Below are 18,073 nucleotides of genomic sequence, written 5' to 3'. Positions count from 1 at the left end.
TTTTGAAGCTACAGTAATCAAGACAGTGTATTTTGGCATACAAACAGACACACAGATCAATGAAATAAAATAGAGAGTGCAGAAATACTGCCACACATACATGGTTGAATGATTTTCAACAAAAGTCTGGACTTTTCAATTCCAAATTCCAAGTATTTCAATGGGAAAAGAATAGTCTTTTCAACAAAGGGTGATGGAATAAATGGATATTTGTATGAAAAAAATTGAGCCTTGGCCCTTTCCTACTACCATATAAAAAAATAACCTTAAATGAGTCAAAAGGACCCAAGATAAGAACTAAAACTGTAAAACTCCCACAAGAAAACAAAGAAAGTCTTATCATTGGGCAGAGATTTCTTAGATAGGACTTGAAAGATATAAACCATATATCTTATAAAATATATGAAAAGAAAATAAATGGAACTTTACCATAATTTAAAACTTCTGCTAATTGAAAGTCTCACCAATAAGAAAATTAAAAATCAAGCTACTGACTGGGAGAAAATATGTGCAAAACATAGGTCTGAATATGTTATACCCACAGCGTATAAAGAATTCTTACCACTCCAGGACTGCAAAGACCCAATAGAAAATGAGATTTGAAAAAACACTGCGACATAAAAGACATATGAATGGCAAACATCAACAGTTACTTGGGAAATGCAAATTAAAACCAGAGATATCACTAAACACAAACTAGAATGGCTAACATTTAAAAGATGATAACACCAAGTGCAAGCAAGAATACAGAGCAACTGGAAATCTTATACATTGCTGGTGAGGATGTGAAATGGTACAGCTACTTGTGAAAGCGGCTGGCAATTTCTGATAGAGTTAAATATACAATTACCATACATCCTAGCAATTTCACTGCTAGGTGAAATAAAAACCTAGGAGAAATAAAAACCTATGTCCTGTAAAAAGACTTGTACATGAATGTTTATATAATTTACATTCATAATAGCCAAAATCAAGAACTAACTCATGTCCTTTAATCAGTGAATGGATAAACAAATTGTGGTATATCCACATAATGGCATACCATTCAACAAAGAAGAAAAACAAACTGTTGGTTCAAACAACAATATTAATGAATCCCAAAAGCATTTTGCTAAGTGACAGAAGCAGACATCAAAGATTACATATCAGGCTTCCCTGGTGGTGCAGTGGTTAAGAATCAGCCTGCCAATGCAGGGGACACGGGTTCGAGCCCTGGTCCAGGAAGATCCCACATGCCGCAGAGCAACTAAGCCCGTGCGCCACAACTACGGAAGCCTGCACGCCTAGAGCCCGGGCTCTGCAACAGGAGAAGCCACCACAATGAGAAGCCCAGGCACCACAACAAAGAGTAGCCCCTGCTCGCCGCAACTAGAGAAAGCCCGCATGCAGCAACAAAGACCCAATGCAGCCAAAAATTAATTAGTTAATTCGTTTTTTAAAAAAAGATTACATATGATATGATTATATTTACATGAAATTCCAGGAAAAATACCATAGCAACAGAAAGCAAATCAGTGGTTTCCAAGGGCCTGGCAAAGGGGAAGGGGACTGATGGCAAAGGGGCACAAAAGAACTCTTGGGGGTGATGGGCATGTGCTATACCTTAATAATAATGGTAGTTATATGGCTGCCTATCTCAAAAGCCATTAAATTGTAGACTTGAAATTGAGGGGTTTATTGAATGTAAATTATATCTGAATAAGGTTTATTTTTTTAAATGATTAAAAAGGAAATACAAAAGAAAATTAAGAGATTAAATCAGAGGTTCATCATCTTTGGAGGATATTCATAGTAGGATTTCTAAAATGAAAGAACAAAGAAACAGAAGGGGGGGAAAAATCAAAGAAATAACATAAAACAAATTCCAGAACTGAAGAATATGGGTACTGAATGCTTAGCATAAAAAATGAAAAAAATGCCTAAATCAATGTGCCTCTATGTTAAATTTCAGAATACCAGAATACAGGGAGGGTCCTAAAAGCTTTTGGGAAAGGGAGGGTGGGGAAGTTACACACATAGAAGCAGTAATGAGAATGGCTTAGCACTTTTCACACTGGGATTAGGAGATAGAAGACAAATGAAAAAATGTTATTTCCAACATGTAATGCTGTATCATTTTTATCAATTAAGCATGAGAATAGAATAAAGGCAGTTCCAAACATTTAAGACACGAAAAGTTCCTCCATGCATTCTTCCTTATAAACCATCAGAAAATTCGTTCCATCAAAATTGAGGCCTAAACTAATAGTAAGATACGGGTTTCGGAAACAGGACATCCAATACTGAGAAGGAAACGAGATTCCCAGGATACTGCGGAAGGAAAGCTTCAAGCTGATGGCTGTTCAGCAGGCCTGGAGATCAAACAGTCCGCTTTGGATGAGAAGGGGTCCGGTGAGGTGGGAGGGGGCTTTATGAAGAATGTCTCCAAGACAACTAATGTCCCCAAGGGAAAAAAAAATGGTCCAATGGAAGAACTGATACGCACTTCTATGATGACAGGGATTTTCCACCGTGGAAAAGGGTTTGGTAATGAATGAGCAGTGGTCAGGTTTAAAGTTCAGGGAAAACAAAGAATAGTTCAAGAAAGGAAATATAGTCCGAATATACTAAGAGGCTCATTTCAGGAATAATATTCGCATGGTAATTAAAATAAAAATTCAGAATAGTGTTTTTTAATTATAACATTATTGGGAGGAACAGAGACAGGAAGTAGAAGGTGGGAGGTGGAGGATATCAACAGACAGACAAAATCTAAAATTGAAAAAATACCAGTATCTTAGACATACATAAACAGAAGAAAGAGCTAAAAGTTTTAAAGATAAATGCCTCTCTGGAGTGGAAATTATATGTAAAGGGTCAGAAAGTGGTCTACATTTTTTTTATTTTGAGCCTTGTACTTCTGCCTGATTTTTAAAAACTATGTATACATGTATAATTTTAATTAAAAAATTAAAATGCAAGGGGAAGGATTTGTCATCCAAAGAAGAAAAACTCCTGAGCCGGACCACCTGCCAGTGCAGGCCCACCTCTGGCGCTAGTTCCTTTCGCCCGGCAGAAACCAGCGGGCGCGGCTGCACGCGGTGCCTGCAGCGTCTGCAATTAGTCAGTCACTGTGGATGGACCCCATTCCCACCCCACTCAAGGCCACTCAAGGTTTACGTCAGTTCCATCAAGACACTCCACATTCTTCGTATCAGTCAGCTTAAGCCCATCTGTTGACCCGTCAAGGTCTACATTACGCCTGGTGGGCTGCCAATCAAGCCACCTTCCCTGTGAACCTCCAGAAGGAAGAGCGCACCACCCTGAACCCCCTAAGGCCATCCTATACCATAACCTCTGGAAGGGGGAGAGGGGGAGCGTACGTTCTGTGAAACGCAGGAGAGCTCAGCGTGCACACTGTTGCATACGAATGGGTGAATAGGGCCAAAGTAAGGAAAGGCACAAAACAACAAAACTAGGGCTTCCCGTTGGCCCAAGTCATTCTTCACGTAATTACCTTTACCTTTTTGACTGAGAATTTCCACTGTCTAATCGTCCTGTGTTTACATGTGACTGTAAAAGAGTTCCCGATATCATACAATGATGTGGAACTGGGGCTCCAGATCAAGACGGCAGAGCGGGAAGATCCTGCGCTCCCCTGCTCGCACACACACCAAAACTAAAGCTACACACGGCGATTATCTCTGAGAAAGACCTGGAGGCTAGGGGGACAGGTGTTCGACAACGAAGGGTATAAATAAGAAAAGGCCACTTCAAGACAGGTGGGAGGGGCAGAGATGCGGTCTAGTCAGAACCCACCCCCCAGCCCTCGTGTGGCGACCCCCAAGTGTGAGGGACGTCACAGCCATGGAGGTCCCCCCGGGGAGCAAGAGGGTCCAAGCCTGGATCGAGCTCCCGAGCCCAGGGAAACCGCCCCAGGAAACAAGCCCTCCCCACGCCTGTCTTTTAACAGCAGAGCTGACACCCAGGAGAAGCCAGGCTCTGCTCTTGCGGCGCTGGTCCAGGTCCCAGCACCGAGGAGGCATTTTGAAAAGCGCTGGGCCCCGCACGGACAGCCCCTGATGGAAACTGCCTTCAGGGGGGCCGGATGGGGCGCACCGCCTCCGGGGGCCGCAAAACGTACCCGCTGCTCCGGGCCAAGCTCTGGGCCTCGAGCCTCAGCCACTCTCGCCAGAGCCTCTCCGCCGTCTCACGAGGCAGCTCCGCACGGGGCCCCATTTTACGGATGAGGAAACCGACAAATCGAGCGCCGCCCGCATGGACCCCGGCGTCAACACCCCAGTCTAAACCTTGAAAACGGGACACGGGTTGCGTATCACTGAAAGGTGAAGAGGTAAGGCGTCTGACAGCTTCATGTGAGAGAGACCCCTACCCGCCGGGCCAACAGCTCGCTAACTGAGCTTCCGCTCGACGTAGGGGTCCGTCTGCTCTTTGCTCCCACTCTCCCCAGGCTTTCCTTGGCGCCGGCTCCGAGGAGTCTTGACAGCCGGCGTTCCCCGTCATAGCCCCTCCATTTGCGAACTTAGACTCCTTGCTAACAGCGCCTTTCCTTTCATTCCGAACACTTCTATACCTCCGGGCTTTAAGACCTGGGGCTGCCTGCACAACTGGGTCCTCAGCTCTTTGAAGCAGCAGCAAACAGCCCCCGGACCGCCCCCCCACCGCCCGTCCGCCCGCCTGCCCGCCCCGGGCCTGAGGCGCTGCAGGTACTCCCGCGAGCCCGGGAAGCCTCCCCGCGAGGGGGTCTTAGCTCCCGGCCGCACGGGGCACAGCTGCCATCTGGTGGGCGCAAGCGGGAACTGCATCAGCCCGCCCTGAGGACATTCCCCTGAACCAGCAGGCTAACGCCCCTTCCTCTGCCGCACTTATCTCGAAGGCGGGCAGATCTGGGCAATATTCTTAAATTTCCTCTAATGTCTCATTTGGTCTTCTAAATTTCACAGCCTTTCAAGGTTTTTTTTTAATGTAAGCCTTGTGGAAAAAAATCCTTTGAATGTTTAAAAGAAAAAAATCATTTTCACGTTCTTTTAAAGATGATTGGAATATTGCTTCAAAAAATGTAAGAAACTTAGTTCTATCCCTCAGCATCTTTACATATCTTTCTACATGTATGGATTCGAAGTTAATAAAGAAAGAGCGCTCAAAAGCACTTCTTATCCATTCAACACACATTTACGAGGTGCTTACCACGTCCCAAGTAATATGCTAGATCTGGGATATCAACATGAGTAAGACCTGGTTCCAAAGCTCAGACAGAATTCAATGCCTCCGAACATGTTCATTTTAGACAAGTACATTACACAATCGTGCATTACCCATTCATTTCTGTCACTCCCAATTTCTTCTTCCCAATATCGTCTGGGTCTCCTAGGACATCATTTGATGTAGTATTACTAAAAACCATATGCTATATTTTCCTAAAAACAACTCGTTGTGAGTGATGTCCCCAATCTCCTTGATACATCTAAATATCACTCCTTCCAAATTAAAAAGAAAAATAGTTTCCTTGTCTCTCTGCTCTGGGGAGAGTGCTAATAACTTTTAAAACATCTTACTCCTTCTTCCTCACGTGAGAAGAATAAAAATGTAGTAAAAGTAGCATTGACTTTCAAGCACAAAGGGACTGGGTTCAAATCCTGACATATGTACTGTGCACCACTGACAAAAGTACTTTACCTCCCTGCTTCCGGGTTCTCTCATCTATAAAAAGGGAGCAACAAAGCTAAACTCACAGCGTCTTTATGAGGAAGGGTTACAGATAATAAACCCATGAGATTACCATAGCCCCTGGTATACAGTTAGCACAACTTTAGTGTTAATTCTCCTCCCCTTTCTATCACAGGAATACCTGGGAGATACTGCAGGTCCAATTCTAGACCACTGTAATAAAGTGAATGTCACAATAAAGCAAGTCATACAAATTTTTTTGTTTCCCTGTACACATAAAAGTTATGTTTACACCATAGCCTATTAAGGATGTAATAGCATTACATCTTTTAAAAATAATATACATGCCATAATTTTAAAATACAAAGCAAAAAAAATTGCAATAGTAATATCAAAGATCGCTAATCATAAATCAACAAATATTAATAATGAAAACGTTTAAAACATTGCAAGAATTACCTAAATATGACACAGAGACAAAAAGGGACATGTGGAAATGTCGGGAAAATGTGCCCGACACACTTGTTCGACACAAGGTTGCCACCAACCTTCAATCTGTAAAAAACGCAGTATCTGCAAAGTGCAGTAAAGCTAAGTGCATGTATATCTCCACAGTTTTAGCCCTTTTATTTCACCAAAATTTCTCATTGCTCATTACAGAAGCTTACATAACAACTTCCATATTTCAATTAGAAGAGTGTATCACAATGTAGAAAAGTCATACTCTATGTAGAGGTAGACTTCCTCTGGTTAAATAAATAGCAACTCATAATTTTTTTATGGATTTATGACTCATGCTGAACTGAAACCAAAGGTATTCCTTATACAGGTAATTACTTTTAGTTCCCCAATGCCAAATTTGTTATTTTAGCACCTCTGTGTGTGGCTCCAAAAACATTAATTTTTCTATTCTGAGTCAGTTCCAGACAAGAGACATAAATTCCCACGTTTTATAAGACTTGTTTCTATACCATCAAATAGTCATGAAGAACAAGGAACCTTAAAAGATACCCTGGTTAAGCCCCAGGCAAAAATAACAAGTATTCAAGAGACAATTTATGGTTCTTAGTCTAATCAAATTTATTTATCCTTCTAAGCAACATGTTTTTATTTATATCTAGTTAAATATTTTATTAATGCAGGTGGACACAGAAAGAAATCTGTCAAGTTCCTCTCCACAGCAGTTCTTTTTCAATTTTGAGAACTCTGGGTGAAGTCACCTTTCTCTTTTCTTTTCCAAGTTAAATCATTCCAGTTCCTTTCATTTTTCTTCACAGAGCATGCCTTACACTTTTCCACTTTTTTCTGACCTATGTGAATTTCTTGACATTTTACTAATGTTTAAGAGATCATTAATTTCTAGGCAAAGTACTGGAGAGCCAGCTTAGTAGTACAGCATCTTTTTCTAGTCATGAGGAAAAACAGTGAATCCTCTCCCATGGAAATGCTTGCAAGTACATTAGACAGATGTTCTGAGGAAACTAGATTCAACACATTTGGCACACACACACAAAAAAAACTTATGAGATTGTTGTTGAGATCTTACAGACTTTTATCAAATCAGCAGCTAAAATTAATAAATGAAGTAATTTGAGGCTATGTCTATTCCATTAATTCACCAATATCTTCAATACACATTTTGCACTAAGTTGACAACATAACAAAAAGGGGGGGGGGGTATAATTCCTGTCCTCGGGGCATTTATGGTGTCTTAGGAGAAAAATAACAGAAACAAGAAATTATACATGCTCAAGAAAAAAACACACAGGAACTTCAAAAATAACAATAGAAACTGAGTCTGTAATTGCTGAAAAAATGAAGAACACAGAAATGATGAAAGTCAAGATGGATAATCCAGTGGCAAGATTTCTGGGGTAAGCTCATTTTGAAGAAGTGGCAAATTCTTAGAGGTTATCTAATCCACATCCATCCCATGTGCTTCATCTTTCTCAGGAAGAAAGGCCGTGCTGATATTGAAATGAGAGACCTTCTTGTTCATCACGGCTTTCAAGACCATGATTTAATTTAATTAGTTTTCCTCTTCCCAAATGAAAAGATTTTCATCTTCAAAAACATAAAATATTTCTAATGTGCTTCTGTTGCTGATATCTAAGGATGCCTCAACTTGGCAGAACAGGCAGGCTTGGCCAAGCATTTCACAGGAGCAATGATAGTTATTTTCTCTTACTGCTTGGTTGAGATTTGTTCTTGAGTTCTGGAATCGGTTATTTAGGACGTTGTTATTCTCATCAACTACTTCAAAGATTTCATTTGTCTGATTTCCGGGGTCTTGTATATTTGAATTCACAGGACCCCCAACTAGCAACAATGTGTGCAAGAAATTCTTTAAATATGATTGAAACTTATTTAAATTATTTTCTTCCTCTAAGCCCAAGAAGTTAATTCTTTTTAATTTTCTCCTTTTATCCATCAAGTCAAATGTGCTATTAAAATAAAGCCAATCAAATGTACCGCCAATGGCATTATCAATAAACGCTTTTCTACTACTTGCTTTATTGTTCTTATCTCTGAACATGTTTTTGTCTGACTGTAGTAAACGTGGGTGTATTTTCATCCATAATTGGAGACTCAAAGAATTTTCAATATCAGAATCTTTGCAATATGCAAATCCTCGGTGTTCCTCATTTACAGGCTGGTTAATAACAGTTAGTATTGGGCAATGTTGACCACAAATATTATAGAGTCTATCCAAAGAGTCACCTTCCTGAAGTGCACCGTGAATTACATTATTACCAGGCAATGGTTGGTTTTTAATAGTATCATCAGAGACAGGATGGACTTTGTTACCAGCAGATGTGAAGACATGAGTGACAGATGTGCATACTCTCTCTGACCTATGATTACACTTCTCTTCTGCATGGTGGTTTGGTATTCTCTCCTGAGAACAAGTTTTATTTTGAACATCCAGCAAATCCTCGCGAAAAGGCTCAGAGTCGCTACAATGAGGCATGTTAAAATAATTGCATCTCAGTTCAGGAGGTTGAGTCAGTTCCTCCAATTCTGAAGAGGAGAGTTCAGCCATGTTTGGGCCTGGGGCCAAATTTCCAAAATGTGAATACGGTACCTCACTGCTGTTATTATCAAGCAGAGTATCCACTGATGTGGTGTCTGCATTGCCACACATGCCAGAATTTTCAAGAGATGATACTCTTAGCAAATGATTTTCTTTCAGAAGCCACTTGCCCTTGTCAATCAGTACCCCCTCTTCCATGTCTCTGGGAATTCTGTTACGACCATTTTGTTCAGTACCATGTTCCACAATGTCTTCCCCATGGTAACTGGCCCTCACATTATTAAAATCACATTTATCTCGCCTTTCCTCCTGAAATTTCTGCAACACAGTTGAATTACTAGATACCTGTCCAGAAGAGCCCAATGACTGACCTTCAGAATCATAAAGACCTACTTTCCCAGCACCCTGAAATTCCACAGAATCATAAGGACAAACCTGAGATGTATGTGTAGACCCAGAGAAAAAAGATGGTTTCATCATCTCTGCTTTACCATAAAGTTTTTCTATTGTCCTTTTAACAAATCCTTTATTATAGTCTTTCCCTTGGGCCACCTCCTCACCACCGTCACTGAGGCCATCACTGGATGTTTTATATGACTGTTCATTCTCACTGTCTTGTCTATAATCTGACCGATCAGAAGTCCCTGACCTTTTGAAGTCATTTTTAAAATTAAGGAGAGACTCTGCAAAACTTCCAGTTTCCATTCTTTCTACCATCTTTTTTACTCTCATTTCAGTTTCTCCTTCAGTGAGCTGCTTTTCAGCATTTTGCTTAGAATCATAGCAAAATACTAAAGATGGTGGTGTTGCCAGGCTCCTGCTGATTGTCTCACAAATGACACCATTCCTTCCTCCTCCTTCTGTAATGTTCCTGCTAGAGACTTGGATCAATTCCAAATTTTTACTAGCCTCTAACTCTTTTTGGATCAATTCTTCAGTAGCTTGCTCTCCTGAATTTACCTTTGTATTAAAGATATCAGTGTTCTGGTTTTCTAATTCTTCAGAAGATTCCAATTCTGAAACGTTTCTTTCACTTGATGTCACGCTGTTGGTTATTGAGCCTGGTTCTTCAGAAGTCTTTGAGTCTTCCTTATCAAAAGATGTATATGCATTTTCATCCTGAAATTTCTTTAATGAACAATTTTCAAATTCATCTAGAGAACTATGTTTCCTATGAAGTTCTGGTTCAGTTGCATCTTGGAAAAAGCCACTGTGGCTTAAATTACTGACATTTTGGTGTGACACCAATATACTAAAGCCATGTTTACACCCAGGGTCTGCCAAAATATTTAGGTCTTTCTGAACTTCACCAACTCTTTCTAACTCTTCGGTCAATTCCAAATTATCAGTATATGTGTTTTCTTTGGAATTTAAAAAGTCACTGGTATTACAGACTTTGATGGGAATGTAGGCCTCATCAACTGAGCAAGCCATCTCACGGATACGGTTTTCCTCATAAGCACAAGGCTTATGAGAAGACACAGTGTCAGTAAGTGAAGAGACCTCTCCTAGGAAACAAGCCTTATTCATGGAGGTCTGATCCATGGTACAGCCATCACTGGGGAAAGAATTATCACTGAGGTTCCAAGTCTCCTTTGGAGGATAAGTCTTACTCACAGTGCACATCTCACATGGAGAGCAAGTCCCCTCTGAAACACAGACTTCAGAGACACTGTCCTCACTGGCAGAACAGCCTCCATCTAAAGAGGAGATTTTCTGTGTTTTCTCATTTTCAATGCATTTAGGAGCTATCTGAATGTTGGGTGTAGAACAATTTGCAGAAAGATCTATTGGAACCATGTCCTGCTCTTTCTCAGTAAGTCCAAAGTGATTTGTGGTTGATTCCACTAAACTGGCAACAGCAGCCTTCAAGTCATCTGCTTCCTCTTTGACAGCAATGTGTTTCAGAACCTCCAACAACGCAAGTATTTCTGAAGTTCTGCTGGTAGTCTTGTGAGCATCACCTCGACAGAAGCTATTCATACCTCCCTTTAGGTTTAGCACCAGGAGCCAAGCCAGAAGAACATTAGTGGATGAATTATATATCGGAGAAGGAAAGGGAATATCTGCAAGTGAACCTGGCATTTGAACAACTCCATTCTGAGTCTTGTGACTACTAGGAACTAAAGCTTGCAGTTGGCAAAGCAACCAGACTGGTAACAGGTGTTTTGGAGTGTCCTCTTCCATAAGATCTACTTGAATGGCAGCCTCTACACTCTGCCCTTTTGTAGCTAGGTTTATGTCTTTGTAAACAAGGCTTACCTCTTGTCCTGACTTTTCAGCAGATACCTGACTTTTAGTATTAGCATCATCAATAGCTGACTGTGACAAAGTACGATATTCATGGATGGAAAGCAAGTAAGCATCCTTCAGAGATTCAACCTGGCTCCCATAGAGATCTTTGCTAAGTTCTTCACTGTTATCTTTGTCAAAAGATGTACCGACCTCTTTCCCTAGATTATCTCCTGTCAAACTGGCATTTTCAGTTATATGTTTATTACCTTCCAGGAGAAAATTATTTCCTTTTCCAGAACTTTTGTGGGAATTATTTCTTGGAAAACAACTGTTGTTATAACCTACCACACTCCTTTCCTTTGTGCATATTGGAGCTGACTGTCTAGGTTGCAAAGCTGAATCTGAACTTATGTTCTGCAACCATCTCTGTACATAATTTTGAACTGAATGATGGGTAACAGCCTCAGGAAAAACAGCTTTTTGCAAAGAAGCTAAGGAATTTGCCCTGGTTGTGACATGCTGTTTACTTACAATAGTATCTGATTTCAACCTATCCCCTTTTTGTTTTTTCTGGCTTCTTAAAGTTATGTGTGAATTATTAACTTTTGAAACTAAACTCTTCTTTGACGCTCCTCTCAAATACCAAGATGCTATTTCTGCTTGAGCCTGTGGACCACAAAAAGCATTGGGTTTCTGCTCAAGAAAGTTAAACATATGAAATAAATTTTGATTTTCAAAAGTATTTTTGCAATATCTAAATTCATTATGGGAAAACACTTTTTCTCCTTGACCAATTTCTCCTTTTGTAGGTCCTCCTAAGTTTACTTTGTTTAGTGGTCTGGATTTTCTTTTGGCTAACAGTCCCTGAACCTTAGGATTATGAATAGTATTTAATTTATTTCTAGGGAGATTCCTGGAATTCACAGCATTAGTACTTTTGGAAGAAAAATAATTTGATTCAATTACCGTATCACTTGCATGGAGGTCTTTCTCACAAAGTATCTCTCCTTTAAGGGGACTACGTGAGTCTTGCAGTATGGTTTCCTGTGCAATTCTGCCTCTTGTGTTTATTCTTTTACTCTTCCTGGGGATTCCTTTCCTTGCAACCTCCCCACCCTGATGCTTGGAATTTACCACATGCTGCTGAGATTTCATCTTCTTTTTGCTGGCAACAGATGATGAAATCTGCTTTTCGTTTTCTGGAAGTTTTGTTAAACCACACTGAGAAAACTCACTAATTAGTCTGTCAATTCTTGTGGTGACAGTAGAGGATCCTACTGAAGCTGGGGTCTCTGAAATAGTTTTGTCAGTTCCAGAGTTGTTACCTGAAGAATGAGTTGCATCTGCTAAAAAAGGACTGGTTCTATCGCTGGTGTTACCATAAGTTCTTAAATTCTTGACACTAGTTTTGTTGTCCGCTGTTACACTATCAACTATACCTTCCTCCACAACTGAGTTTTCTGATGTAGTCTGTGGCAAGCCGTTATTATGGGACATCTCTAACATCTTCTGACTTGTAATTTCTACAACACCAGCACTTAGTGCGTTTGATTTGAGCAGTCTGCTTTCCTTTTTTCTTTCTAAAGATGACTCCACCTGCTCATTGTTATCAACTTGAAGAAGTACTGGTCTGTTGGATACTGATGACATTTTACTGCAAGAATGTGTGAACATGTGGTACTCAGATTTGTTTTCCCCATCTTTCCTTTCTTCACTATAGGAAAACTGCCCAATCATTTTCTCTTGCACTTCAGTTTCAGATACTAAGGTCACACTCCCTATCACAGATTTCTTTTGCCTGACTCTCCTTGGTCCAGGTGTAGGGGGCCTATAAAAATGATGTTTCGCTTGATCCTGAGTTCCCTGGGTGGCAGTTGTGTCCATAGCAGCATTCTCCCAACTAGCAGAATTGCAAGTTTCAGTATCCTGATCTCTCACTGGACTGTTGATCTCCTCTGCCAAACTGCCCTCTTGAATACTGCCTTTCTCCAGAGGTGAGACATCTGCAGACAATGAACATGCTGTAATCTTTAAACCAGATGATCCATCATCTGTTCTTCCTGGGAAACTGCTTACCTCACTCTTTTCATCATTATTAGAAAGATCAGCTCTACAGACAGTGGTTGTCCATTTTATGGTTTCCTCCTCTTTTATCTTGAATCGAACTTTCATCTCAACTGTCATAGTACCATCTTGATTAAAAATAATTGATTTCTCAACATCATCTTCAGAAGGATATATCAATAAATTCTGAGAATCATTTTTTTCTAAGGCCAAGTAATTTTCAGAAGCAAAAGAATGGTCTGAGTAGCAATCATTACTCTGCATTTTGTCAGAAGAAACAGAATGAATTTGAGACCTTGGGCTTGAAGGTACATGTGTGCTCACTTTCAAGATTTTAAAAGTAAAAGATGCCCCACATCAAAATATAATGTGGAAGACAGAGAAGTTATAAATGTCCAATAGAAGAGGCAGCAAAGAAAGAAAACAAAAAATAATTAGTAAGAAGAACACCATATTTTCTAAATTTCATAGTAAGATATTGTTAATAAGTTTCTCACCTCTATATATTCATTCGTCAATTTAGTTTACTGTAGTGTCTGGTACACTTCTACAAACTACTCTTTAAAAGAGAACTTATAACTCTACTTCAATGAGGAAATTCACGGAATTTTAATCTTAATGAGTTTAATAAGACAATTTTAAAAAGGAAAGTATAAAGTAGAAATTGCTAAGGATTCTAGCAAAAATGAAGAGATTTTTGTGGGATTTGGTTTTGTTGTTTTATTCTGTTCACCAGTACTGAAATTGGGGTCTAACCAAGTGCTGCTTACCTATTCATATAAGCAAGTAATAATTTACGGTGGTATTCATTTTCCTACCTGTGTATATCGACGAGAGATATCTATACCATTACGAAAGTAAAAACATTTTTAGAATTTATTTTAAAGGCTAGGCTAATCTAGTAATAATTATGAATTTAGCATTCATTTTGTATAATCAGTGCATTTATTTAATATCAGTCACAAAAGAGAACAGAGCTAGTCAAAGAGCCAGATATCTAGGTATTTTTTTTAATGTGTACCTCTAGAGATAACCTTGGAACTCATGCTTTCTAAACTCAGTCAAATTAGTAGTTTGTATAGATGTGCACATGCTTACCATCAATTAAATACCTTTAGTTTCAAAGGATAAGCCTAGAGATACTTCCTCTTAACTTTTAGTACACTTTCACCAAAATTATAAATGAAACTGTCTCACTCATCATTTTTTAAAGTAAAACTTAACAAAGCCCTCAGATTCCCTGAAGCCATTAAAAATCATGCTCAGAAACCCACATCAGACAGAAGACAATAAAAACATTCTGATGAAATGACCAGGGTGAACTAACACTACCTGCACATAAGATCCTGGGCAGCTGACGCCTACGGAACAGACACATGAACGACTGGCTATTAGCATATCCATGAAATAACTAAAGAACAACAGGAAGGAATAGTTGAGTCTGCCTAGTTCAGCAATAAGTAAAGGAATTAACACCACTTAAAATGTACCATTCCATGTTTACATAAAATAAAAATTAAAAAGGAAGTGTAAATGGCAATCTACACATTCGCCTGGAGCTAAAATACTGAGCACTGTAAATAATGAGATTAGCTCTGCCTGAAAAAGGGAATTTACAGCCTATCCCACACTCTTGGATGTCAAGAGGCACTCCTCCTCCCCTATCCAAAGGATAACGTCTCATTAGACGGCATTTCCTAAGGAACTATCAACTCAGAGTACTGTTAACCAGCATGAACTGGCTATATGAACCTTTTTTTTTAATAAATAAAAAGTGGATTTAAGGGCCTGTGACTTTTACTGGAATAACTTCAGAAAGTAGAGCATGTATGTGTAGTTAGAGGTTTCTCTTTTTTTTTTTTTTTTTTTTTGGTCAAGCAGTGCGGCATGCAGGATCTTAGTTCCCTGGACAGGGTTCGAACCCGTTCCCTCTTCTGCAGTGGAAGCGTGGAGTCCTAGCCACTGGACAGCCAGGGAGTTTCCAGAGATGATTTTTAAATACGTCGATCAACTAACCTGAGCTCAGCTATGATCTGCATGGTATTATTTAGAGAAAACTCTGCAACCACCAGAGTGTCACTTACACATATTCCACGGAATTTAGGATTCCTCTCTAAATCAATGGTGGTACTTCCATCTTTTATCTAGGTATTAGATGCAAAAACAAAAACAGAAAACAAACAAAAAATAAACCTCATCAATTTCAACAGATATATCATCGACTGACTGACTTCAAAAAAATCTTTTTTAAAAAATTATCAGATGATCTCTACAACTCTCTCCAGCTACAAATATAACAAATTTCAGTTTAGAAGGTTTTGATCCTCTCCTTTTCTGTGATGAAGGAAATCGGTCATTTAAGATGAATTTTTGTTGTTGTTGAGGTTAAAAAAAAAAACAAAAACAACTCAGGGCTAAAAATAAGGGCTACATATTTAAGTGACTTACTTTTTCTGCTTTCTGACCTAGCATTTCCCTTGGGGTACACACGGTGAGAGATTATCCCCGGTACTCTAGCAGGAAGCAAGTACTTTTGGATGTCATAATTTCCTGGTTTAAATGGCTCCCTTCCTGCTGCCACCACAGCTCCAGAGCTCAGGATCACAGCCTGGAGACTGGGAACCTAGGGGGGAAAAATCAAAGAGTTATGGTCATGACATGAGCAGCATGAAGTTTTGTTCTTTCCATACGGTGACTTTATAACTGATTAACTCAACAGCCTCCTGGGTTTGAAAGTGATAATCACCCACCCCTCGCTGGGCACCAAATAACGTATACAAAATATCGAAGAACCAAGGGTATGGGGGGAAGGGGGTGTTAGACCAACACCCGTCTTCAGCCCACAGCTGGCACAGGCCGACCGGTCTTCTGCCATCATAACCAAAAAAACCTTTAAAGGGTACACAGTACTGCCCCTGTCCTCCCCACTCAAGCATCCAGCTGGGAAAGGGCCTGACGGACACACCAGGACCGGGAAAGTGACACACAGGTCACAGGAAAAGGCTTTCTGTACCCAACAGAAGGTCACTCTTGGCCACACCTTTTCAAGAAATATCGTCGAGGCAGATTCCGTGCCAACACATTCTATAACGCGAGGCTCAGGGAACGGAGCATGCGAGGAAAAAACAAAGAGCCCCACAGGGCCCACGCCTCATTGCATTGACCCAGAAACGAACAGCCACCGGGGGGAGGAGAGGGGGGGGGAGCCAGCGCCCTCCCGTGAGCAGGGAGCACGCACAGGCGCGGGAAAAGCCTTCCTTCCCCGGGGCCGCCATCACGTCCCTCACGGTGCTCACCTTCCTTCCGTCCGTGGCGTAGAGCTTGGTCACCGGGCGCTGCATGACCTCCGTCAGGTGCTGCAGAAAGACCTCAAAGCTCTGCATGACCCTCCTGCTCAGGAGGACTGCACGTCTCGTCTTCGGGTCGCCATTCCTGAAGACCACTAGCCGCCGCGGCGCGCGCAGCATGCCGGGAACGGCAGGAGCGGCGGAAGCGGCAGCGGCGCGTGCGCGCTGCACGTGCGCGCTGAGGGCCCGGCTGCTGAGCCAGGGCCGCGGGCGCTGGCGGGCCTTTTCCAGGTCCACCGGCTGCATCTTCCTGCCATGGGAGCACAGGTACGACTGGCCGTCCTCCAGCTCCTCCAGGCGCGTGATGCTGTGCCTTCCTCGGGGGGTGCTGATGTTCCTCACCCCGAATGGTAGGGGCACCTTCCCCGACAAGTTATCCAGCAGAGCATCCAATGTCTTGAAAGAACGAGGGTTCAGCACCACCCGGACGCCACCAAATTGCGGGTCTCCGCTCTTGTAGAAGCTGATCCTTTTGGCCACGACAGGCTGAGTGACGCCCAACTGGCGAGAAGGAACCTGACCTTCAGAAGAAATCCGACGAATCATGGAAAAACTGGTGGAAGGAGTTTCACTCATTTTGGTTGAGACCTGGAGAAGGGAAGGAAATTATTCATCTTCACACCATGAAGAATAGATGCTAATGCTAAAGCCAGCTACCAATAGCTGTTCCTCGAATTTCATTCATTCATTCATTGATTCATTCATTATACCTACCTATTTTGAAAGATAACTTTCGGGGCTTAAAATAAGACATAAAAGCAGGGGCTTCCCTGGTGGCGCAGTGGTTGAGAGTCCGCCTGCCGGTGCAGGGAACGCGGGTTCGTGCCCCAGTCCGGGAAGATCCCACATGCCGCGGAGCGGCTGCGCCCGTGAGCCATGGCCGCTGAGCCTGCGCGTCCGGAGCCTGTGCTCCGCGACGGGAGAGGCCACAACAGTGAGAGGCCCGCGTACCGCAAAAAAAAAAAAAAAAAAGACATAAAAGCAGCAGTTAAGTAACGGTATTTATAACTGAAACATTAAAAACAACCTAAAGACACTAATAAGGGCCTAGGTAGATAAATCATGATGTATACACCCATGGAAAACTATGAGCCGTTGAACATGGCTTTATTTATTGGCATAGAAAAATGGTCATGACCTATTTATTACTAAGTGAAAAAGCAGCTTATAGAATACACATGCTATGCCATTGCCAATGTGTACAATATTTATTATACTAGAAGGAGAAAGTGTGGAGTATACACAGCCCATTGTTGATGGTGGGTTATCTCTGATGGCAGAGCTATGGATAATGTTTTTATACATTGCCAAATTCTGTGACTCTTTAAAATTAGCAGGTATTATTGAACAGTTAAAAAAAAATCAGAACCCATCATCCAATGAGAAAAGAGAGTTTTGCAACTGATCGATTTAGTTCTGCATGTCCTGGCAGTTAAAGGGAGAAAACAGGAAAAGTTTATAAAGTTCAAATTGTCTGTTGGATGGAATCAAATGAACTCATCCAGAGGAGATTGGCTCCTGACATTAAATTCTAGAAGGAATGTATCATATATATCCTTAAATAAGGGCCACGTTAAGGTAGTGTAAGATGTTTCCATTACAGATTGTAGAACATGCAGGTAAATTATCTCACACACGACTAATCTTACTTTGGGAAACGCTGCACTAAACAAACATTTTTAGAATGAATGACATTACTATGGGCTGCTTAAAATGGTGCAATCTG

The 18,073-nt window shown here is 41.1% G+C and overlaps 1 protein-coding gene across 1 annotated transcript; it reads right to left on the bottom strand.

The window, feature by feature from the left end:
- Window positions 1-7,696: 7,696 nt before the first annotated feature.
- On the bottom strand, window positions 7,697-16,923 carry LOC132440171 (oxygen-regulated protein 1). The gene is made up of 3 exons (XM_060035145.1): window positions 16,297-16,923; window positions 15,449-15,623; window positions 7,697-13,323 (listed from the first exon to the last, which is right to left on the bottom strand). Exons 1-3 carry the CDS (start codon window positions 16,921-16,923, stop codon window positions 7,697-7,699), a joined length of 6,429 nt encoding a protein of 2,142 aa, XP_059891128.1.
- Window positions 16,924-18,073: the final 1,150 nt, after the last annotated feature.

This window comes from Delphinus delphis, chromosome 17 (genome assembly GCF_949987515.2).
Source record: "Delphinus delphis chromosome 17, mDelDel1.2, whole genome shotgun sequence".
In the NCBI taxonomy this organism is placed as follows: Eukaryota; Metazoa; Chordata; class Mammalia; order Artiodactyla; family Delphinidae; genus Delphinus; species Delphinus delphis.
Note: the sequence above shows the minus strand (reverse complement) of the source record. Positions and strands in the feature narration are given on the sequence as shown.